The 25,076-nt window shown below is 36.6% G+C and overlaps 1 protein-coding gene across 3 annotated transcripts in view; it reads left to right on the top strand.

Annotated features, from left to right (window-relative positions):
- The first annotated feature begins 2,521 nt into the window (after positions 1–2,521).
- Positions 2,522–25,076, top strand: part of LOC116165424 (SLIT-ROBO Rho GTPase-activating protein 1-like) — a 35,641-nt gene continuing 13,086 nt past the window's right edge. Inside the window, exons 1-3 of one of the 3 annotated variants that reach the window (XM_031479862.1) lie at positions 2,522–2,857; positions 23,351–23,534; positions 23,580–23,745. In XM_031479862.1, the coding sequence (XP_031335722.1) occupies positions 2,782–2,857; positions 23,351–23,534; positions 23,580–23,745 (426 nt within the window). In that variant the 5' untranslated portion in view covers positions 2,522–2,781. Of the gene's footprint in view, positions 2,858–13,612; positions 13,726–13,946; positions 14,226–23,350; positions 23,535–23,579; positions 23,746–25,076 lie in introns of those variants that run through there. The other 2 variants (XM_031479865.1, XM_031479863.1) reach the window with 2 other exon arrangements.

The raw sequence follows: 25,076 nt of genomic DNA, 5'->3' as shown, positions 1-25,076 counted from the left end.
TCAGACATCTGTCGTGAATATAGTGAACTGAATGCTACTTGTTGCCCAAAATGCAGGGCTCTTAATTATTACCATCATAATGTTGCATCATATTCGCACAGGCGTCGCCACCCTATGGCAGAAAACTGCACCTAACGCATTAGTAATAATGTAATTTCCTGCACGTAGTGACTTCAGATACAATTCGATTCAGCAAACTAACGTTAGATGTCAGAACGATATATTTTTTAAATTTCAAGGCCCATCCCAGAAAACAGGCGGCATATAATTTTGCTACATTTAGGCAGTACAAGTAAACAAACTAACAAAACACATAATCTTTAGCGTTTATACTTGGCTGCTGTGTACTTCATTGACTTTTCATGTACCCAACAGGTGCAATGTGTTTAAATGCATATATACATATTTTCGCATTATAAAACCCCTCTTTTACTTATGTCTTGGTATGTTATATAATTTCTTTCGCACTTACCGCCACTTATTAGGGTCACATTTCGAATTGCAATTGAAGGTAAAGTGAATGCAGTACCAGAAGTCCCACAAGAACCTTGAGGCAAATACCCACAGAATATTCTCTTTTTTTTTATTAAAGGCCCTCACGGGATCAGGTCCATGATAGCCCTACCTGTTTAACAATAAGGAGATAACACTGTCCACATAGACTTCACGCAAAGGGGCCTCTGTCAATGCGACTTACACAGACAACACAATGCACTAGACCACTGTTCGGTAATTAGGTACTATAACAAAGGGCAAGACAATTCTCTTGAAAAACGAACACATTCTGCTATGGAAGACAAGAAACTGTTTAAATTTGCTTATAAACACGTAGCACATAATCAGCATGATATCCCATTCTTCACAAGATGCAAACGAACATTAGTACATTTTGTAGTTAAATGACCACATGTGTACTATATTTGTTTATCTGCTGTAGAAGCTAGGTATTGATTGAGAAATGTATTTATTTTCTTAGGTATAAATTTTATATCATTTTAAGAGGTTCAAATTTAATGGAAAGACAGATCTGTGTAAAAAAAGGTTTAAAAATGGCGGCCATTGGCAATGAATGGATAGGTACCAAGTTTGTTAAGAAATGCTGCGCTGAAAAAGAGTGCATAATGAATAAAGTCGATCATCCAGTCTTTTAATTAATATTTGCAGTGTATTTAAGTGTACGTATTTAAAAGTGGTTGGAAGTTTGCAAAGTACCTAATTGTCATTCTGGTGCACCTTACAAATGAATCTGGCCAAATTCATATGCAAATGGAATTGAATTGAATTGAAAACACTTCCTTAAGCTTACTTAATTCATTTGTAATTAAGCAATTGACGTAATAAAACCTTAAATTCAAACTCCATCTGCTACAGCGCCTACTAGCAAAAAGGTAATAACATGTTTCATTACTACATGTAGGACAGAGGTGGGATGCTCGGGCTTTCCAAAACTTCTTCAGCTTGTCACATGAAATTCACGGATTATATCAAATAAAAAAAAAACTTTAAGCCATGGAAATGTAATCAACAACTCACAAGAAGGGATCAGGTAGTGATAACGAAAATTAGGATCTGGTATACACTTTAGTGGAATGTCCTCTTTATAATGCAAATAGAATAAAGTTAAGAAACCGGAATCGCATGAAAGAGATAATGAAAGACGAAGAACAAATTATTGATGTTATCAGATTTTTTGAAGGAAATACCATTTACTAGAGCCAGTATCATTCAGCAACTCCCTTGTGTAGATCAAAGGGTATGCTGGAAGGCAATACTAGTCTAATCATTGTAAATGAAGAAGCACATGCATCGCATGGACTTGACAGAAACACTTTCCTGTTGAAGACACAATAGAGGGGATGGTTCACCACATTCATGGTGAGTGTTCCGTACTCGTCCAAATTAGAGAGTCCATGTTAGTTCTGGTGGCGAAACATGGTCAGGATTTGAACTCGTCGCAAGCGTGGGATGGCTTGAGTGACGTCGGGGTCGGACAACTCTAATCAAGGAGGTAGTACAAAGGGAGGCCTGTATACGCGTGGATCTAAGTTCAGCTTCCGCTATAGTAATCCAGAATCCAAAAATCTTTGACGGTATTTAATGATAATAAAGTAAGTGTTAAGGCGGTCCCACATTACATGGCAAACTAGACGAACGTTGGTGATGCGTCGAGTTTGCCATATAATGTGTACGACTGGCACATGGCCAACGTTGGCGTTTGTCAAAGTTCGCCCAGCAGTCGGTAAACGGACCCACTTCAAAGGACATTCGCCATGAAAATTTGTAATACTGTAAGTGTAGGGAAGTTCGACATATAATGTGTATGAACCACTTGACAAACTTTAATTTGGCCGCCTTAATGTGGGGCTGCCTTTAAGCGCTTTCTAGTGTCACAATCTCAAAAGCAGTGCGGTGGATTAGTAAAGTACACTGTTCGCTGGTGGTTGGCCGTTAATGTAACATTGTGCTGTTAGAGGGCGACTGAATCGTGGTACAAGACGATGTAATCGTAAGAGTTTGAAAATACACCACAACACAAATAATAATGTGAAACCAGTAAACGAACTTAAATGAGACTCGAGGTAAGTTCGTGAACGACTTTGTTAAAAATTACGCTTGCTTTGTTAATTGTATTACGCGTCAGTTTAGTTCTGTTTTCAAATTTTTTTCGGTGTGTTGCAAGTGGGAAGTGAAGTTCGCAAACAATAATAATGTTAGTGAAAGTTTGTTAAAGTAGAATTTTTGCTTAACGCCGATTACCAATTTCCAAGCCGGTGATTGGCCATGGATGAAAACGAGCAAGAATCAAAATCGCCGATTAAACGGCTTGGCTCGACCAGAAAACTTTTAGTTTTCAACAGTAAGTACCTATTTTTTGTACATCCTTTAATAACGGATTTATGCAAAATATTGAATTTCAAGGTCAGCATATCCAATTATAAGTAATCGTGCAACTATCTTTAAAAATCCCCATAAATTCTCTCCTATGCAATTTGCCATTAGGTATTTTCGAGGGTATTTTATTTTCCAACGAGAACTGTTAGTAAATGACAGTTTCGCACGTTTTCGTTTGGTCGAGATAAGTGCCGGACGGAATAGAAGATAATTTTGTTATTACATAGTTTTTGCATTATTCCTCGCATTATTCCATAATATAAACAACGAAAGTGGGGGTTTATGCATTCTAATTAATCGGTTATTCCGTCTTGCAAGTCGCAGGTTACAAATTTATTTTCTATAAGATTGCCGATTAGGAGCTTTCAACTCCAATCGCCAACATGCCTGTTACGTTTAATCTGAAGTCCCATTTACGTCCACATTTCAGAGAGACGTTATGAATAGACGTCAAGATTGTGTTCCATTCCGATTTAATTGTTTCAGAGATCTATTATTACCTACCTACTATACACAATGGTTACCTAACCCTCGCTCGACATTGTATTTAACATTACTTGGAACGCGTGCACTGAAAAAGGGAGGTTTCATTGAAAATTTACTGTAAACTGTAAGGGATAGAGCAGCGCGATTATATAAGCCTGGTGAACCATAACGTGCAGATTATAGATAAAAGAAAGGTTGTTGCACATCACTGAGTTTCTCATAATGACGCTGGAAGCTAAATATTTTTCTTTGCTAGTCATATACAGGGTGCTTGGCTGTATTTATCTTTTATGCTACGTTACACAAATCATTGTTGGATGTGATTCTGTTAGCGCATTTCCAAGATGAGAAATTTTAAAGAAACCCAAACTTGCAAGAAGAAGTGCCTATAATGTTAGAATGTAGGTAATTTGCGATACTGCGTGCAGATATGCTAGATTTACCTGCAAATTGTACTACAATGACCCAAAACTGAAACTGAAGTATGCATAACTATGTTGAGTGGCCTTTCCCTTGTCCTATATCTGTTTAGGGTCTTTTGGATAAATATATTATTATTATTATTATTATTATTATAACATCCCTCAGTAAAATTAAGATTAAATCTCGAAAACTACTGAATTTCAGTATAGGACATTATACATGCAATCGTAGAACCCTCGGTAGAACCTACAAATTAAATAATATAAAGGGTGTTACATTTAAAATAAGCAAGATGGTGTCACCTTCCGGTATGACCGGAAATGACACCAACTTAAAATATTTTAGATGCATGTCTCTTATCGACATAAAGTATAATTCGAGGTATAATTTTAAATTTTCGAAATATTCAGAGGTGTACTTTTCTAACCAGCATTGATTGTGGTACGCCCTGTATATACCCCTCACTCTCATCCTGATGACATCCTTGACAAGCGCGCCGGCGGGTTTTTGGTTTCTTTCTTTTTATACATATTTATTTGAATACACAATCAATGAAATGCCTTGTGGTCTGTTCGTCTTTCTCTGCCCACGATAACTCTAGAACGCGAGAATAGCCGACCATCTTAATTTTCATATTAGGGTGCAAAAAACAGTAACAGCTAACAGCTTCTTGGTCCAAGAAATGAAAATAAATTGTTTGGGTTTTTATCCACTTTTACACCCCACGATCGATTGGCGCGAATCCCTTTGGGAAAGAAGTTATGGTGTCGATCTTCCTTTCTTCAGGCACTTTTTCTGTACATGGCTAAGATTATGATCTTTGGTGTACTTCTTTTTTTTGTATCTGTACCTATAATATAATTCGGTCTAATCTAATATGTAAATAGCTTACGTTGCGTAATGTTTGCATAATTTGTGTTCTAAAAAATTAATTTTCCGCTAACGTAATCTTAGTAATTTTCACATTCGATGTATAACAATGAACTCTCTTTCGCTCCTCTCGTAATATTACATTGCAGTTGTATTACTGTTATTAATATCTCATGCTCTGTCCCACTATTAATTAACAAACATAGACACCTTAATTATTGTTGGAAAGAATGCAATTATTCTACTGTTCTTATAAACAGATCGAAACAGATTAGAAAATGTACACCTGTGTTCTCTGTTTTTGTACCATTTGAATGCAAATTAAAAGATGTGCAGCTGTCTTTTTCAATTATGTACCGACCCATTCTTTTAGCAAGGGTATTACTAAAGAGTGCTTATAAAATACCTCGCCATCTTTGTGTGCGCTGCATTTGAAAGATTGCATTGTCGCACACCTGATACCTGACTACATTTCTCCCTTCTGGCTTCTAGAGGGTTTATTAGAGGGATAATGCATAAATTGTATTTTTTCCAGTTCCGATCCTTATCCAGTCGTATAAATAAACCTGGAGGTGTTCAGTTTACTCGTGGCATACCAATTTGTTATAAGGACACTGTATTATGCAAAAATGGTAAACATAAGTATCGATCATAAGTCAAATGCGTGCAAAATGTGTAAAAACTTGATCAATTGATATTTATTCCAAGATATGTGGTAGATCTCCATGGATTTACACACCAAATGGATGTTTGGTACCTATATGGATTACTTTCATCTGCAACGTTTATGGGTGTATATTTAGTTGCCTGATCATTTGTACAATTGATGAGTTAAATAGTACTTTACTTGATAAACTCCACTCCAAACCTAACTTTCCTTTTTTTCTTGCTTCCCTTATAAATTTCTGCAACACTAAATCGTCGTTTCCTGATGTTTGGAACGGGGCCGGGGGCTTAAATCGCACCCATCACGTTTCAAATCCTAAGGAAATAAATATGTGCGACCAAATTAGTATTTTGGTCACCTTGTTTGGAGGGGATTATGGAGAAGCAGTTGCGATTTGACATTAACCATGCCGTCCATGCTGGATTTAAGGCAGGAGATAGTTATACTTACACTACAGCATTTGTGACTGTCAGCAATGATATATTGAGGGCAAAGCCTTTCATACGCGCAATTATGATCTTTTGATTGCAATCGTAATTAGATTTGTCTCCATCAAGTTGTTATTCATGGGAAAAGAGAAATCAATACCACCACAACGCCTGTCTGTCATGCTTCCATTATTTCTGCAACTCATCCACCTCCTCTTTCGGTTGGGGCAGTTGCAATTGAAACCAAAGTTTGATCCATTGTTTATAGAGGAAAACGTACTTATTACCGGTATATTATTGTCAGCGTCAAGTAAGTAGCAGACGAGGTAGCAGATTCGGACTCAACATAGACTGGTCTGCAAGCGTTGTGACGACACTTCCCAAATTGGAAATAAAATTTTCTTTGTCGTGAGAGAAATGTGAATGAGATCTTTCATATTGTTTTGATAGTGACATTAAACTTACGGCGCCGCCATTAAAAAAAAGTGTAATATATTCCTTGGCCTAGTCAGTATAAAAATAAATGTTATTTATGACACATATTTTTTTAATTCGTCGAGGGAAACTTAAAATGTGGCCTGCAGATGTTTTCAGCTATGTATAATCAAATCATTAAATCTCGTAGATTCAACCAGGAGCACCAGAACCCTAGCGTTAATTTATTACAAGTATGCGCGCGACTCAATAGATAAGTTACAAAAAAAACTTTTAATGAAAATGATTATCTAAGTATAAATTAAATCAAAAGCTTCAAATACGTCGCTCGCTGTCGGGTTTACCTACCAGTGCGTGGAAGTGCACTTGATGACTGAAACAGATACTTTTTCTTCAATTGATATCTCTCACTAATAAAAATTAGAAGATCTTAATTATATACAGTTTTACAACCTTTCTACCTATTTTTTATCATACTGACCCCACAACTGCACCTCCCTCATATCTGTCAAGTGTAAATTTGTCTGTCTAGTCTGTGCACCTGCATTTTGTATTAGCTGTAACTGTACGCATCAGTGGCGTATTTACGGGGGGGGGGGGATGAAGGGGATATATCCCCCCCCCCCCCCCCCCCGAAGAATTGAGTTATCATCATACCTATTAGGTATTTAGGTAATACTCCGCTATCCGCTCCGCCCACTTTAAAATAAAGGCAATAATATATAGGTATATATATATAGAGAGCAATTTTGGTTTTGGTTAAAGTCTAAAGCCACTAAAATCTAAATATTCTGTAGTATTCAGTATTCACTATTCAGTGAGTGATCAGTGTTGGCAGTCAACGATTTGGCTATTCGGCATCGATCGGCAATTCGCTACATTGATGCCCAGAATAACAAATAGGTATCTAGGTACTTAGTACTGCTACTGAGGTGAGGTACCTGCGTCCTGCCTTTCACGAAATGACGAAAATAAGAATTTTAAATTTTAAAAACAGGAATTTTTTTGCCCATAACTTTTGATTGAGACGTCTAATCGCAAAAGTACGAATCGTTTTGGATTCTACGCACCCAAATTAATACGAAAAAGTTTTTGCCCGAGAAATTTTGGTGCAGTCGATTTTTGGTAAAAAAGGAAGGCCTTTTTTGCCCAGAAAAAAAAATTGTCTCAGATCGACCGGAAAAAAATATTTTCTTATAGAATGTGGCCTGTAGAATCCATAATTCCAAACAGTTCCAAGATCGGACTACTAGATCAAAAGTTACAGCCCTTTGAATTTTTTGTCGAAATTGGTTTTTTGCCCATAAATATACTTATTATTCAAAGTTTTCGTTGACTAATTAAAGCAAAAGCAATAAAGGGGCCTGTCAGCAGTAAGAAATAAAATACCGTTCTAATCTAATCTTTTTCGCCTGTACAATAATAAATAGATAAATGACTACCAGCATCAGCAACCTGCAACCCAATTTCTATTTCTTACCCTCCCCCTTCTAGTACGCACTGGGTGACTGTATGTGCCACGAACTTGTTTAATCCCCCCCAGAATACATTTCTACGTACGCCACTGGTACGCATTAAACCGCATGCTGTATTTTAATAACAGGAAAGTTCCTACCCTACTCTCGTAATAGGCGGCCTCGGGGTGCCGTCACGAAAACACTCATTCGTCGTAGCACTTTATTTATTAATTTTATTTTTTTAGGTATATTGGTGTTAATAACAGTAATAAAAATATGAAACATCGCATTATAATTAATAATAAATATAGATAGATAAATATATCAAACTCACAACATTAAACATATAAGACACAAATACATAAAATACGAGATAAAATATTGCAACAATCCAAATCACAGCTGACATTCGCATTTAGAAATTCATCAATGTTGTAAAATGCCTTTTGGATGAGGTACGTTTTTAAAATTTTTAAAAATTTAATCCTCTGGAATTGTTTTATAGAAACTGGTAGTTTGTGTATAAACTTAATCCTTCCCTATTTTAAGCGGCCTTTAGCATTAACGATCTTGGAACTCATTCATCAACAATAAAGGAAATCTTGTTAAAGTTTGGAGTACACCTCTAAGTACACATTACGTAGTACCTGCATCTTTATAATACTATATGTCCAAATAATAATATTTAAGTAAAAGTTTATGAATGCAGTGAAAGAACATGCCGAAATTTAATTGCTTCTTTTTTGGACATTACTTATACAAATATTTCCTTTTTTATTTGCATTTGCTCAAATAAAGTCTTATTGTTATTATCTTTGCTTTCGTAAAAATCTGTCAAATGTCACAGTTCAGATTAGTTTCTTGTCTCTTTTAAAATGCAGTAACAATGTTGAGCACATGAAGATCTCATGACGAGGTTAATCTAATAATCTTTACAAGTCAATTTCGTTTACCATCGACTACAGAGTTACCGTTAATTTAAGTTGCTCATTTTTGCTTTTAATTTCATATTAATTCATTAGTAATGGTAGTTGATAAAAGAATAGCAGTATCAATCCATACTAGTACCACAGATTAAATAGTATTTTGTCTGTGCTAGTACATTCGAGAGTACATTACTACACGACACTCGATTTCAAATGTGCGTTCCCAGTGGCGAGTCAGCTGTGTTGTGGCATATTTCGGAGATGTTAATGGTTGTTGATAAATGATTATGCACAAATAAGGCACAAACGTACGTGATTAGAACTTTTAATGGGTTGCTAGTTGCACAGATTTTCAGTACCGCGCCCTATAATATGAGTTACGAAATTGGTCGATCTTCATGCCTTCAAAAGGGAGAACCGAGGGGAGAACTCAGTGGTCGGACATTTTGCGGAAGAAGAAAATATCCGCATTTTTGAGTGCAATCGTAAATCATTCGAGCGAATCACCACACACGAATTCAATCTGGATACGCATTCAACTGTATCAATAATATTCACATGATTTCACATAAAAATGTTCAATTCTATTAATAAATTCAAAAAGCAAGACGAGTCAGTTATATCCGTCCCCATTATGACACAGTTCAAGGGAGTCGATACTGTTGCGATTAAAACGGAGTTCTTACTTCAATTAATGATTTCTCAATAGGGAAATGATCTTAAAAAGTTGCAGGTCGACAACCTCTTCCAACAATAAAGTCGAAGCCGTGTTTTGAATCTTTATTGAGCATATACATAGTTAGTGCAAAGGTGGCTTCATTTGTAATAGAATTACCACACGTAGCAATTTTCTGTTCACAAAAAATTGTATTTTATTTTCCCCTGACTTGCTTTATCAATGGAAAAGCGTTCAATCTCGATTCGGAGGAAAGATCCAAGGATGTTGGTGGTGTAAGGCCCAGCACGGAAATACCTCGGCAATAGCTTTAAGACGGGGACAGTGTAACGTAAACATGCCGTATTCATTTGTGTAAGACACCACAAAATACAGCTGGGATGAGCAGATCCCATTGTTAAACAACAGCAAATACAAGTACATGTCAAAAATACGAATGCCCAGACCTTCTTTTCAATTGGATATTGAAAACTAACGGTTTTACCTAAATTTTTGAGTATATGCCTCTTCCGATTTTGTCTCGGATTTTGTATTTTCCAAAATTCCTACCACATGATGACGATAGTAGAAAACACTCTGATCTTAATGAAATTTGACATCTCGCATCCATTTAGAAAAATCTGAAATTGTTGGTCGGGGACAGGAAGCGGATATCATTTAAAGAAATAAAAATTATCAAAAAAATCATTTTATCAGCTTTGATTGTATTGCGTTGATCCACAATTGATCTTTCAGTTTCACGCTTCCATTCAAGATTAATAAAATTGTGGGAGTATCAAATCAAAAGCTTATGCAATTTATTTCTCCTTAATTTAAAACAAACCCGAAGGGGAAGGATGATAAACCCCCATAAACGCGTTGATTAAGTTGATAATGACAAGGCCGCGTTCATCCGCCCAACCTCTTGTTTTATGGTGTAGCTGTAGTAACGTTCTAGAAATATGACCGATCTCTCACTATATAGCTAGCTCTTTGATCATATTGTTTTATGTTTATCAGCCTACGTGTACTTAATTATAATTAAGAAAATTTTATGACCGCTACGCGCAATAGGCTCGTTTTCCATTTTACAGGCTATTACGTGTTACTGAAATTGAAATGGTTTTTATCTTGGAATCTTGCAATGGGCAGGTGTTGCTTACTTCTTGTATGTTGTGATGAAAACGAGTTTCAGAACCACCAATTCCCCAGATACGACTTTAGCACAGACCGCGTTTACTGTGATAGCAGATGTAGCTGTCGAATAAAAATGCTGCCAAATGATGTGCTATACCTATACCTAACTGTTGGGAAATAAAAATAATACATAATATCTGCAATAAATCTGACGAGAGGGGCGTTCGATCTTTGGATCACTTTTTTCTCTTCTTACGGAACTGGAACAAGTATTCCGTTTCCGTACTAATATGACGGATCACAAAACTTTTTATTATAAAAAAATAAAACATGTTACATTTGAAAAAATCAATTTTTAAGGTTTGACTTTGAAGTTATTAAAGATCCTTAGTTTTAAAACAACCTGCAGAAGGGCGCTCAAAATCAAAGCATTCTCATGTAGCATAAAGTCAGTATTGTTGAATGTGGAACACTTTTTGAAATTCAAGTGAACAAGAGTCATAGTAAACAGTAATCAAACGTGAAAAATTTTGAAAAATCTTGATGATTTCGAAAATGCAGGGTTTTCTATTTAAAATAAGAAAGTTGCTATCGACTTCCGGTAAGACCGGAAGTGACACAATCATGATAGTATTTTCTTTCGATAGATCATAAAAAACTATGTTGGTTTGCAAATTTTGACATTTAATTTATCAATTAAAGCCTGAATACTTTTAGGTAACGGTTTGCGTGAAACACCCTGTATAGGTATTGCCGAGGTTGAGCACCTGAGTAGAATAAATTTTATTAGTGACGACCTACATTTAAGAGGATATAAATTCTGTAATTGATATGTATTAAAAATTTAATTAAAGATGGTGTATGATTTTGACCTTCGCGTCTTTCCAAATGCATTCAAGTATTGTCTTGCGTGACAAGTTCAACAACTTCCTGCGTTGCAGCGTTTACTAAAGTACTCCGTTTCGAAGCAATTAGTGTCCTAATTTTTTGTTTCAAACAACTACACCTAATTTTGGATTTTCGCCTCAATAGCTTATAGTAATCGTACTTGATTCATTAAATTGTAATCAAAGTGGGAGGAAAATTGTCAGTAATAATTATTAAATATTTTCGACCTGATGAGGATTATATTCAGGTATGGCGTGATATCATCCTTTCCACTCTTTTGTGCCCCTGCGGGAAGTTTTGCGCAAAGGGATGGGCGAGATGGGCGTCTTCAGTCTTATTTTTTTTTAACAGCAATTTACCACAACTGCACGCGTCAGTCAGATAGTGCGTGTTCCAACATCGTATTTACCGTAGTAGTGGTTTTGGCTCCGGTTTTGGGTTATCGAATGGAAATTGACTTTTGGTCAGTTGGACTTGTCGCTCGTTGCCTATATTGGTTCGAAATAGTTTATTTAGGTAAGAATTTCGTTGGAGAAACGTCCAAACATTAGTTTTTATGTCCGAGAAATAAATTTTACACATTTTTATCGTTTGGTGGCGGGAATATTTTTCTTCCCGACGAATGTGCTTTAGTTAGTGTGTCACACTTGGCCACGTTTATACATTTTTTACATCTTTCGATACGGCGAGAGGAGCTTAAAAGAAAAACGCCATTGCTGATAGCTTTATTAAATATAGGTACTTCTATTCGCAAATATTCAATGATCTCACAGTTCTATTTTTAATTTGTAACTAGTATCAAAATCAAGCCGGAAATAATTTCAGTGGTGATCCATTATAACAAATCTAGGATGCCGTTTTAAATATATCACTCAATCAAGCCGCTGCTTTTAAACATACTGTTTTGTATGTGAAATAAAATACCGAGTAAAATACCCTCAGCGTATTGTCCGAGAAGGACTGTTAACAATTTTGACGAGCACACAAATGATGTTTAAATGTATATTTGGACACTCTCGATTTAACGTAATGAAAAGATTGTCGGCGACACCAACTCACTATAAGAACTAAATTGTTAATTTATCCTCATTCATCTCACTCCGTTAACGACCTTCAGCTTTAGTTAACTTGAGACGGGACTTCTTTCTGATCTATATAGCTGGAACAACACCGCTGTAGATCGCACTCTTGCATTCTTTACACTAGGTACCACTTACAATCCTGGGCGCGTCATCTTGTGGCCCGCGAAGCTGAGGAAATTTGATGCATTTTCTAGAAAGTGTTGGTAGGAAAGTGGTAGATTCTGATGTCTTTGGGCAAGTCCTATAACTAGGTACATTAAAAATTCATATTTTTAATGAAGCGGCAGCATTCACATCTATCGGCTAATGTGCTACTATAATGTAAAACGTTCAAAATAGATAATATTCAGTTTTATAAATAAAGGATGTCATGGGACGCTTATGATTTCATTTTCTATGGATAGAGGCAGCGCGTGCTTGTAGAAATTGGAAATTGAAGTAAGTAATTGTATTTTTATTGAAAAAAAGGTACGAAAATCCCAATTTTTCATCTTCGATTTTGTTTTCATGTAAAATTTTTCATAAAAAGTCAAGTATGTAACTAAATACATCAAACGAGCTCCTGGGTCACTAAAAATTTAACTAGTTGTTCCTTGGATGATGATAAACATAATTGGAAAATTCGAAATCGTTCACGGTCATGTACACAGACGGACAAACGGACAGAAAGGATCACGTCCTTTTCAAATTAATACGAGGGAGAATGTTTCCGCCGCGTTTCAATAAATTATTCAACCAATGGAACTGATTTACTTGTTTCCGAATATTAGGTATATAATATAAGTAATATAGCATTGCATTGTATTGCCGAGTATTGAGCGTGGCGAAAAGTTCTTGTACAGGACTCTCAATATTTTAATAACAGAAGTAACTAAATAAGCTTATGCAAATTGTCATTGTTGTTTAAATTTAGAACGGAGACGACTCTTCACCGGCCGGATTGTGCAGGATGAATGCACCCGTCTGGCTATTGTCTTCGATTCATTTTTTCTCGGCACTTTAAAAACAAACGCGTGACTAATGTAAATTATTTCTTACAAGTTGCGAACATCTGCATTTCATCATCGTAACGAGGTGTAATTTGGGAAAGTCCACCGTTACAGCTCAGGGTTAAAAACGTTGATTTTTTTATATTTCGGATAGCTGTGGCATCGTCGAGAAAAAATTGGCGAATTCCGTGGGGTTAGTAGTTTACGAACGCTCCGCTGTCTATGTAGGATGTGGTTCGAGATGTGGTTTTCCTGAAAATTGTTAAGATAACTAAAATGCATTGTTTAAAGTTAGTGTTTTGGAATTCGCCGTGTTAAGTGCGCTTTTTTGCTCGATCGGTATGAAGGTTTGGAAGAAGAGTAATTTTGAGGTGTTGGAGGAGCGTGATGGTAAGTGCTTGTTTTTTGTTTAATGTTCGTAATTGTTGTGAATTTTTCGCCTGCGGGAAATGCTTGGCTTATGCAGAGGTGTGACCTGAGGAAATTATTGGGGTTGTGTGATTGTCTGTCTGTGACGAGAGCGTGCGCAGAAGGAAGCACGAGTTTACGTTCTGCCTCTGTACGTTTCTGTTACGATAGATCGGAATACCTCGGTTTGTTTGGTGTAAAGACCTTTTCAAGTTATAGTTTACATTTTACGTCCATCCTGTCGTCGGTGTAAATTTAGAATTCACGTGCATCTCTGTACCTACCTCGTTTTATATACACATTCCATTCATTTTTTTTATGGTTATTAAAGTTGTGCGGAATGGACTTGGAGTTATACGAATGAAATGTGAACGATTTAATTTCAGTGCGCAGCATCCCTACGGAGATGTTTCAGTGCATTATTCAACAAAAGAATGGATGGATTCATCCCCATAACACCGAAACGAAAGATGTTTTTCCAGGTTTGTTGCCGTACCCTCTGTACATTGCAATTATTCAACTTGCCTAACTCAAATTTAATTGCCGACTACCTGCAGTGAATCCACTGTCAAAGTTGATCGTTTAGCGGCTTCCCGTGTGTGCCGGATTCGTTTTGATTGATTTAATAAAGGAAAGTTTCCAATAGTGCCGTTAACGAGATCGTTAGAGAGTGATGCATAATAAGGTTAAATGTCGATAATTGCAGGAGCGAGCTAGTAGTAGTAAAAGCAAACATCACGTTACGAAAAAGGAAATGTTTTTAGATTCTGCACGCAGCAGTGGAAGAATTTTTTGCGAATCTGCAGCGAAATATTAACTACTTTCATAACACGTTAGCAGTAACAAAATAAAATGTTTTCCCATTTTCGTTAGAATCGTCAAATCTGTGACTTAGGGGTTGAAAAGAAACAAAGAAAAGGGTGGTTTCGTTTAGTTGCAGTATTGACCTTCATTGGCCCTATTTTTAAATACTACTCCAAAATAGTGTATGATAGAAAGTTCGAAATAAACACTGTTTTATGCATGGCGAAACCTAAACGAATTTTACGGTCCAAACTCCATGGAGTGCATCGAGGTAACGTTTTGATTTAAACATACATCGTAAAGACTTTGTGCTCTTTACATACAAGTTTCATTGCCATATCCCGGGGTTATAAGTTAACTAGTATAAAAAGTGCAAGTAACTAAAGTTCGATTTTTTTCAAATCATTAACGCGTTCTAAAATTAGACTGTACTCAGTATAGATAGAGGATGTGAAACGGTGAGTGGGAGAGGGAGAATACTCGAAAAGCATCGGCGTCTTTTAACATAAAATTAAAAAGACGCAGTGGATAACAAATGACATTGCACTGTACACGTTGATCTCGTTCAAAAATCTTCTCATTAGTTGCGCTCCAATTTCCACATATGTACAATGCGAGGTACAATGTACATGTTCTATCTTACTACAGATGAAAACTTAGTTTGCAGTTGCTATGCTTGTAAAAGTTTAGGCTACTCCTATCATTTTAGAAGAGTAGCGAAATTAGTACCACGATTGACGATTTCTGTGAGGGTCATATGAATTTCAAAGCTACGATGCACTAAAATCTAATGTCAATAATTACTAACGTGCTTTTCTCATTGGAAGGTGAAACATATTTATGTACGAGCTCCGAACAATTTGTTAAATATAATTTCATATATGACATTACGATCTATCCGATCGCATATTCAAACCGCTGTTCTCACTTCCTGTTTAACCGGAAATCGATGCAACTTTTGTTTTTCAAATGCATGCCTTGTTTTTTACCATATTTGAAAAGAGCGATTTATGCTTTCTGCCTTAAGTTCGTTAGGAATACATGACTACGATTTAGTTGGATATGTTATTTCGTGAGTTGAATACGTCGTGCATTTTTACCAGCAGAAACTTGTATTGACACGGGCCTTATACCCAATAATTCATGGTCTTATTTAAGTGCGCTCTACCATATGGTTATGGTTAACCATGCATTGTTGGGTATGATCTACCATAAATGGTGCTATAGTTACGTGTAGTCTACCTTATGGGACCATGTTTTCTTTCTCTGTGCCGTATGGTCACGTGTACGGTGGTACGGATATGACACGTGGAACAGACTTCTCTGCACATCGTACACCAATCCCCCAAAGTATGAGTAGACCTTCCGGCATGTGCACTGACAAGCAACTTCTGGTATCCATCAAAGAGTAATAAACAATCTCCAAAATTACGCACAAACTGAAATGACAATGCAATTTATTGTTCAAATGAGTATAATGCGTACAATGCACGGTTAAACACGAGGTTAAACATAACCATAAGTTAGACCGCGCTTAACAGCAAGACCATGAATCTAGTAATAAATTGATTGGTATAAGGCCCGTGTGCATCCAAGTTTCTGCTACAACAGCCGATGACGCAAGAGACATACTTATTTATGGAAAATAATAAATCAAAATTGTTTGTTTCGTGTATAAGTATTTTTTAATAAAACTTGTTCTTCACGAACGTTAATTTTATGGTTAATCTCTCGGTTAATCTTATCATCAAATCCTATGATCTTATTATATTTTCTGCATCACTTATAACGAATGTGGTTTAGATCACCATTTACCGTCTCTTTCCTATTTTCCGTCATTTTGATACCATATAGACTATAGTAGTAATTCTTAAAGATCGTCTGCCGTAGTGTAAAAGCATTTCAGATCGTCTATATTCTTCAAATATTGTTGATTATTTTTTATAAATGTCGTTCACCATATTGTAAGCAGTCCCTTGTTAAGTACCGTGACTTGCGGTTACAGACAGTCGATTTTACCATAGCCCATCGGTTAAAATTTTGATCACCCTCGTTTAGTGGACTTCGGACTAGCTAGATTACTAGAAATTTACGCCAAAAAGTAAGGAAGGTCCTTTTGGCATCTCCGTTAGTTATGAACCGAATTGCATGAAATTCAACATGAACATATAGCTTTAGCTCAGCGATACCCATTCCCAGGAGCACGTTTACTATATATATGTTTACACATTTATTGTCAAGAAAAGGGCAGTGTTTTTTTACAGCTACGTATAGAAATTCAGTTGAGTTAGACGTTCGTTCATTTTTAATATGACGGCATGTTTCAAAGTGTAACCCTCGGTGTAACCTTAAAGTCTGAATAATCCACTAAAATAAATTTGAGACCTAAATGATCGTACGTGCAAATTGTTGATTGTCAACAAACGATGCGCTCGCTATCTATGGTGTTACTCTATGATCTCCATCACTAATTGATATATCCTAGAGTATAAGATTATAATTAGAAATCCACGTGTGTTCGGTATGTCTAGCAACAGACGGCGTAATTATCAAAGCATCTAATAAACTACATTAAAAGTTAAATTATTTTTACTACGCTTGAAATTGTTAGGAGTTTCACTGAAATTTTCCACGTTTCCTAAATTGCCAATTATCTAATAGAGTCCCCGGTGCGCTTATTTTTCACTCTATTTTAGTTTCACTCAGACTCTTTTTTTTTAGACGGCACTTATCTGAAGACAATAATACGTGTCTGACATACATCTGAAAATTCCTTTCGTGGAGTGCTTTCAACTGAAGTGCCTACACTCTTCGTCTTTATATGAGGACGCCCTTGGGGAACAAAAACAGGACAAGAGACTTTAAATTAATCGATGATGTTTCGAACAACAAAAGGTCCATAACTAGTAAGGCCAATTCGAATGACGTTCGTCGCGGTTATTCGCGCCACCGTGGAGCGTCCACGTGGACAGAGCGGATAATAATCAAATTTAACTCTCATTAACGAGTGAGAAAAATAACCCTTATGTCTGCGGAACATTTCACGGAGTCATTTTTTAAGCAAAAACATAATAATAAACCAAAGCGACCAACATGTCGGTTTTTATCTGAACTGAAGAAATGGCTAGGAGGTCAGCACTTTCCAACTACTGAGGACCTTCAAGACAAGGTCAAGACTCATTTAAATTAATTGGCGGCAACATTTTATGAAGAGGGATTGGAAAGCTTCTCCACAGGTATGACAAATGCCTCAATCTTCATGACAATTACGTTGAGAAGTAAACATAAGTGTACCTGCCTTTTGGTAATTAAATAATGCCACCCATGGCTTGCTATCCAGTGTGCCTACATTGACAGCGACGTTGTCAAAAACGAAATGGGAAAATGTTTCAGAAGGCGGAGAGAGTGGTTAAACCTCGGGTTAAACTAAGATAATACAACAGTTCTGGCTATGTCTATAGATCCGTGGAGCCACATTTTCTCGAGATGAGCGCACCAAATTCCACTTGAAGGGGCGGAGGGAAACGTCGTGGCCGTGTTGTATTTTGTTTTTTATCTTTGATTTTGTTTCCATCGTGTCTCTTTGAAAATCGTCCCCTCCAGGAACATGTTAAGGGTTCTCATTCCAACATTTCCAACTAGGTGCTGCAATGGTTGACACATTAGTGTCAAAACAAGTCTTTCAGAGCTATTGAAAAAAAACTTCGTGTATTCCGGTTATTGTGGTCCAACAAAATGACACTTAGTGTCAATCGACGGCAATTAATGAGTCAACACATAGACCGGTTTTTCTATTTATGGGTTATTTTAAACGATTTTTAAAAATGGCGTAGCAACGAATATTTTCCTATGGTATCCAAGATTGGTCCAACTTTGTCCTACTACAGTTCGGTAAAGGGCTATCGGAATAATTGTAGTTGGTGTAAAATTCAAAATTATGAATGATTTACCTCCTTTCGAAAGCGTTCTTATATTTTGGGCATGAAATTTCCTTTTTTTTTATTCGAGTGTAGTAGGTAAACACGTGGAGTATAAATAACTAGATACAATCTAACTAATGCGAACGGAGGGAGCCGTTATCCCTTTTAGATTTAAAAACACGCACATTTTCATGTGCTTGATACGCTTACATTTTAAGCAACCGAAACAACGTTTTGATAAACCCAAATGCTTCTTTGGGCGTCGGAAACAGATGTCCACTAAATAATTTTACTAAACTCATGACTTCCTTACTGGTTGCGTGTTTTTTGAGTCCTTTATTAACGATATGATAACCGAGGCCACAGACATTGGCGCTAGAAAGAAGGGGGGTCCTTGAACCTGTCCCGAAATTTTATGGTGCAGCCTCAAGTCCCTAGATTACTAAAGTAACGCGATTCATTAGGCCAGTGTATTAGACAAAAACAAACTGCTAATTGAGCCAAAATGGCCGTTTAACACCTAGTGTCAAGTTTGACATTTGTTGTTTTGTATTATAATAGTTGTGTGTACATTCAGGAATCAGGAGAGTACTGATATGTAACCATTAATTCATTAGAGAAGCGGACTAGGCACTTTTGCAAGAAATCAGAAACCGTAATATAAATTACTCAGAAGTGAAGACACGATTGAAAAATAAGTACTATTACTCGCAAAAGGCCAAAGATGATGAATGTTGGTTTCAAGGGCTCTGAAATCGTGGCACCTGAAACTGAGGTCAATGGGTTTCGCTACCACATGGGAAATCAATATGGCGAATTCTGTTGGGATCTTTAACATAGTAACTAACTATTGAAACGATTTAACATACCTACGTTTGTATAATTAATGAATTTTACAGGTACCGATTCTTAAAGTAGAGCAGAATTTTTTAGAGAATGAGAATTTCTTTCATTTTGGCGCTTTTAAAATGAATAATCTAAAAAAGCGGCAGAGCACCTCGGTGTGACCCTACGGGATCATTGGATTTGACTCATTTTCAATAGGCTTGTTACATGTGGTATATTATATGTGAACTGTGCAAAGTTTGAACGGAATAGGTTCAAGCGTTTGCCAGAGATAGAGAGGCGTGACCCTACAGGGTCATTTGGATTTGAACCATTTTCAATAGGTTTATTACTTGTGGCATATAGGTCAATTGTGCAAAGTTTGAACCAAATCGGTCCAAGCGTTTGACACTTATCGTGTTCACGGACAGACGGACACCGTCGACTCCCCTATAAAGCTTGCATCGCTTTGCTCTGCCTCTTAATAGCGGTGAAGAATAAACGCTTACAACTCATTTTAAAGTTACTTTGTGTTATTGTAATCACTCGTATCGCACAATTGTATTGTAATTATTGGGAAGAATTTGCGGAAAAATATAAAATATATTACGCAACCTTTTTTTTTCTAAAATTCTGTTCTATATGTAAGTGTGTTTCGGGTTGTAGGCTTACATGCCATGCCGCCGATAAAAATAGATATTTTCTTATAGAACTAAAAATATCGAATGCGCTTATTATTTGTCAAATATAATAGATTTAGGTCATTGCCAAAGATGTTTCGAAAACATTTGCAGCGTTGGGTAGGTATATATTAATTTTGAGCCTCAACAAGTATCGTTCTTTGACATTACCAAAAATGTATCCTGTATACGTTTTAATATACTAAACTTATTTTCCTGCAATTTAAATCAAATTGAGTTTTTCATTTAACATTAATGAAGGTACAGTTAATAAAAAATTTTAATATTGCTGACCTTTAAACTCGTTTGAATATTGAGTGTAAATAAACCCGCCTTTTATTAAATACGGTAGCGGTAATTAGTTACATATGTATCCTTTCCATTTTCCAAATTAGCATATAAGCTTAAAGACATTTACGTCCACCTGAAATAGACGTCGGTTTTGAATATGGGCAGCAGACAAGAGGAGATAATATTTCGGCTCAAAGAACCAATTTATAACAATCGGGTCTTTCACGACGAGCTTCAGTTAGACGTTTTTTGGGAAACCGTTCAAGATAATTTATTTAAACACATAAAAGTAACCCTAATTTTCCGTTTTTTTCCGGTTTATTGACTGAACTGGAGACTGAACTTAAAAGAGTTCATACTGTTTGATCGGAAAAATTTCACGTATTGATATTTTTTCATAATGAAGTTCCATCTTTCGTGTATCTGATCTGATGTTTGAACGGTAGGAAATGGAGAGGGAAATGGGTTGAGTTGCAACGCTATTCAGTGGCGTTCGTCCAATTATAAAAACAACGAAACCTTTATTTTCTTGCATTTGAAACGCCGTAAGATTCTGCTGCTTTTCATGTGAGGTGTTCCGATACCTATCTTTTATAGTTATATAGTTTTATAGTATGATTGCGTTTTTTACACCACCTCCACATTTTATTAGTTTAAAAAATGCATAGGTGGCTTTGATATCTGTCTCCCAAATTTCTCAACTTGTTAAAAATAACTCTGTTCATTTAATAAATGATTACCTATAATAGTTTAGCTTTTGACATGATACTCTTTGTTTATACAAAATTGTCTGTTTATTAACGAGCTCAGCGAGTTGAGTTCATCGTTTTTCGGCGCCTGTCCGTTAGCACGATATCTCGAAAACGAATGGACCGATTGCGATGAAATGTTGCAGGTGAATTTCTTATGAAATTTGTACATCGGAGTTCGTGAATTGGCAGTGTAGGCCAAAAAATAAGGAAAGCCCTTTTGACATCTCCATTAGTTAGATTGCATGAAATTCAAAATGAGCATAGCTGTACCCATATAATACGCAATGCCAAGCTATATTCATACCACGGATACCACCGTGATTCATACCCAGGACCTCGTTTGATGTATTTGTTTAATTTATTAAATGGTGATTTAATTTAAAATGCATTACGTCCATAGTTGAAAGAAAAAAATACTGCATGTATTGATTTCATTACAAGTCGTGCGGGGAAATTGTTAGCTAAAGTAAGTTTTTACTAAGAAATCGAGTAACAAATGCAGCGCACACGTGTCGAAATTGCCTCCACTAGCGCAAAAGTTTTTATTGACAGAAAGTTTGCTCATTTATACATACGCTCTTGCTATTAATTATTGTGGTAATTAACTGATCTCTATTTAAAAGTGATCGCCAGGGGAGGTTTAAAAATCCCTTTGTCGGTGAATGTTACCATTGACTAATACCCCCCCAAATTAGTCAATGATGTTACTGCGCATCGACGACAGTATGTGTGCATTTTTAGGGGTGGAAATGAGGACTGAGTAGATACACATTTATGAGTTGACTCGACATCGCGTCTAACCCTTCAACCTCGCCTTCGACACTAGGTTTACTCGGAGTTCTCTTGTGCGCGAAGTGAGTTGACTCGGCGTCTCTTTCAACTCTTTAATACTAGATAGTAACCTAGTCCAAGTTCTATTGTGTGTGATTTAATTAAGAATATGGATCAGTTAGCGTTTCGTTTAAGAACCTTAACGACTTTCTTTGGTAAAAGTATGTATCACTGTCAAATTTATTTGCGTTACCTGTTATGCTTTTAATCAACTGAAATGAAGATTATTTAAACAAAAATAGTTGCAATTCTGACTAAGTTTTTAGTATCTACTGTTATGTCGAAAATTAAGAGAAAGCATCTGGTATTTAAGTTCTATTTTGCGGAAAAAAGCTATACTCGATTTATTCAATTTTTATACTTTAAATAGAAATACCTCGAGAAATACTTTCTGTATTTTTTGGAACTCCGAGTTGGTTTTTAAGCCCAAATCGCGTGTCATTAGCGCATACCTTGAAGATGGGGCCTTAAATCATAATCGCATAGAACTGGCTTTTACGGTTTCCTTTCATTCCGATTTCATTTCTCATTTCCATTTTTTGGATTTCACTGCATGCTCCGCGGATTCGCCATACTTCAGATCGTTTGGATTCTACGGCTTCCTTGAACTTCTCAGATACTTCGGTTTTCTACACCCCTGAGAACTTTTAGATCATCCAGATTTATAATATTTCTCAAGCTTGCTCAGATTACATATATATTTTAGAAATTGTTCGGATTCTTTGAATTCAGCTTTGATGGATTTTGTAGATCTTTCGGGTTCTTTCAGCTTTTTCAATTTTTCCAATTCTATAATAATATTAGTCTGCGACTTTTTGTATTCTCAGATTCTTAAAGTTCTTCTTAGTGTTATTTCGACTATTGCTCAGATTTTCTCCTCATTCTTCAAACTCGTGAAACTCTAGAGGTTCCAATTGCTCAGAATCTTCTTATCTACCTCAGATTTTGTACTCTTCAGGTTTCCCAAATTCCTCACATTTTCCATATTCCACAGATGTCCTCAATTACTCAAATTTGTTCAATGTTGCGGATTCCCCGAGTTTCTCAGATCCTTTGGGTCGTTTGGATTCCAATTTTCCTGATATTTCGAATTTCTCCAAGTATTCGAATCTATCAGATTGTTTTAAATTCCTCTGATTTGTGTCTGTCCGTCATTTGTCAGGATTCTCACTTTGTACAGAATCTTGAAAGACCCTTCATATCATTCATACTTCTACTAATTTCTCGAACTCTTCATTCCTAGTTGAAGGTAGCTAAAGGTAATCGAGTTTGGTGCACCAAGTTAGACCAAATTAGGAAAAATATTTGGATGTGTTACGATAGGATTGACAGACTACACTGTGCTGTAATAGAAAGTTCGCTTTGTCACACCATACAGGCATATAGAGTAAGGTTTTTTATTGGATAAAACCCATGCGGTTTTTGTAGGGAACGCTAGCAATTGCTAAGCATGCGAAAAATTATTATCGAAGATTTAAATTTTTAATTCGTGTGTTTCTTTCAGATATTCGTCTTCAATTAAATGAACAGTTGCGATGTCTGGACTTACGGATGGAAGCACAAGTTGCGCTGGTAACGGAGCTTCAGGATTTCTTCCGCCGAAGAGGTGAACTTGAACTCGACTATTCGAAAAATTTGGACAAATTAGCAAAGAGTCTTCAACTTAGGCATAAGGAACAGAAGCAAAAGTGAGTGATTTAAATAATCAATAATTCATTTATAGCCACTTTCAGACGCGAACAATGGCCTCTCTTCTCAAGCTACGCTTGCTGGCAGCAACTTGTTAAGCAAACAAAAAATTTAAGTCGCGATCATGGAGCATTATCCGAAGTCTACTCTACGCATTTAGTTAATAGATTATCGCAGGTTATGGAGGATGTGCAAAGGATATACAAACGGGTGAGAATTTTAAAAGCACATTAGATTGAACCTCCCCCGAAAGGTTTATTCGAAAGGGCGAAGGTATTTTGGAATTTTTTGTTGTTACGAAATAATGTCATTTTCGACAAATTGGACATTTTAAAACTATATAATTGCAATGGCTAGACACAGGAGTCAATTGAAGACAATCCCGGAAGGAACGTTTTGTGCGACCTAAAAGGCTGCGACAGATACTTAATTTGGTCAGCGATTGAGTGGTATTGTAACGTAAATTTAATTACGCGCTTTATTTATTTACCATTAATTAACAATAAATTTTTACCACTCACATATACAAAATTTATAACAACGCGAACTGTTTATTACTTCGGCGTTGAAATTGGAACTGAATTCAAACACGCTTCAATTTTCTCATATAGTGAAATGGAACGTTTCTCGACGCATTCCTTATAGTCGCGCGCCGATGACTAATCTTTCACGGTGCTTCGATGTCCATTGGGACTTTTAGAATATTCGATACACTGCCCCCCTCTTAAAAGTGTTGCGTCAACACGGACGACGCTTTAAATGGAAACAGCTATCTTGATTGCTTCGTTCATCTTCCATTCTTGAAGAAATAGCAATCCACCGTCTTACGAAACCGTTACTGGGACCCTCTGGGGTTACATCAGCAGCTCAATATTTCCAGCCGGGGCCCTGGAATACCGCCTCCATAATATTGCGCTCGATACGCCAGTCCAACTTATCAAGACCACATCTGTTCTTTGGATTGCCAGCTTTGTAACACCGTGAATTTGTAATGGGCGTTTTAAGTGCTGTAGCGCATTCCAAAAATCCTCTTAATTAGGCTTGTCACAAGACCTGTCTTTTTTACCAGATAATCGAGGAATCGGCAATACCCCGGGACATCTTGACATCCTTAGCTACGCAGTGAGCCAAAGCGTATTTGGCTTGTGCTTCAAATAAATCTTTTGATTCCTCACAGACAACACCAAAGTGTGTCTTCTGAGTTTCGGGGTAATGTTCCATACATTCTACGAAAGTAGATTGTGGTGGGTTCGTTTGCATCACGTTTGCTGCTTCTGGCTTGTTCTGTTCCGCGTATGGGGTATACCGATTTATATGCATAACCACAGGTTATCCTCGTGGTAGTTTTCATACCTGATATCGTTTATTCTTTTCACGACTGTATATGCTCCTTTCCAAGTTCTTTGTAATTTCGAAGATAGCTTATGCGCCTGCTCTGGGGACGATACAACCAAACCAGATCTCCAGGTTGATAACTACCAGCTTGAACCTTAGCGTCCTACTGCACTTATTCTATCGCTTGCCAACTGCATATATAGCGA

The sequence above is a fragment of the Photinus pyralis genome, unplaced genomic scaffold (assembly GCF_008802855.1).
Source record: "Photinus pyralis isolate 1611_PpyrPB1 unplaced genomic scaffold, Ppyr1.3 Ppyr1.4_LG3a, whole genome shotgun sequence".
Taxonomy (NCBI): domain Eukaryota; kingdom Metazoa; phylum Arthropoda; class Insecta; order Coleoptera; family Lampyridae; genus Photinus; species Photinus pyralis.
Note: the sequence above shows the minus strand (reverse complement) of the source record. Positions and strands in the feature narration are given on the sequence as shown.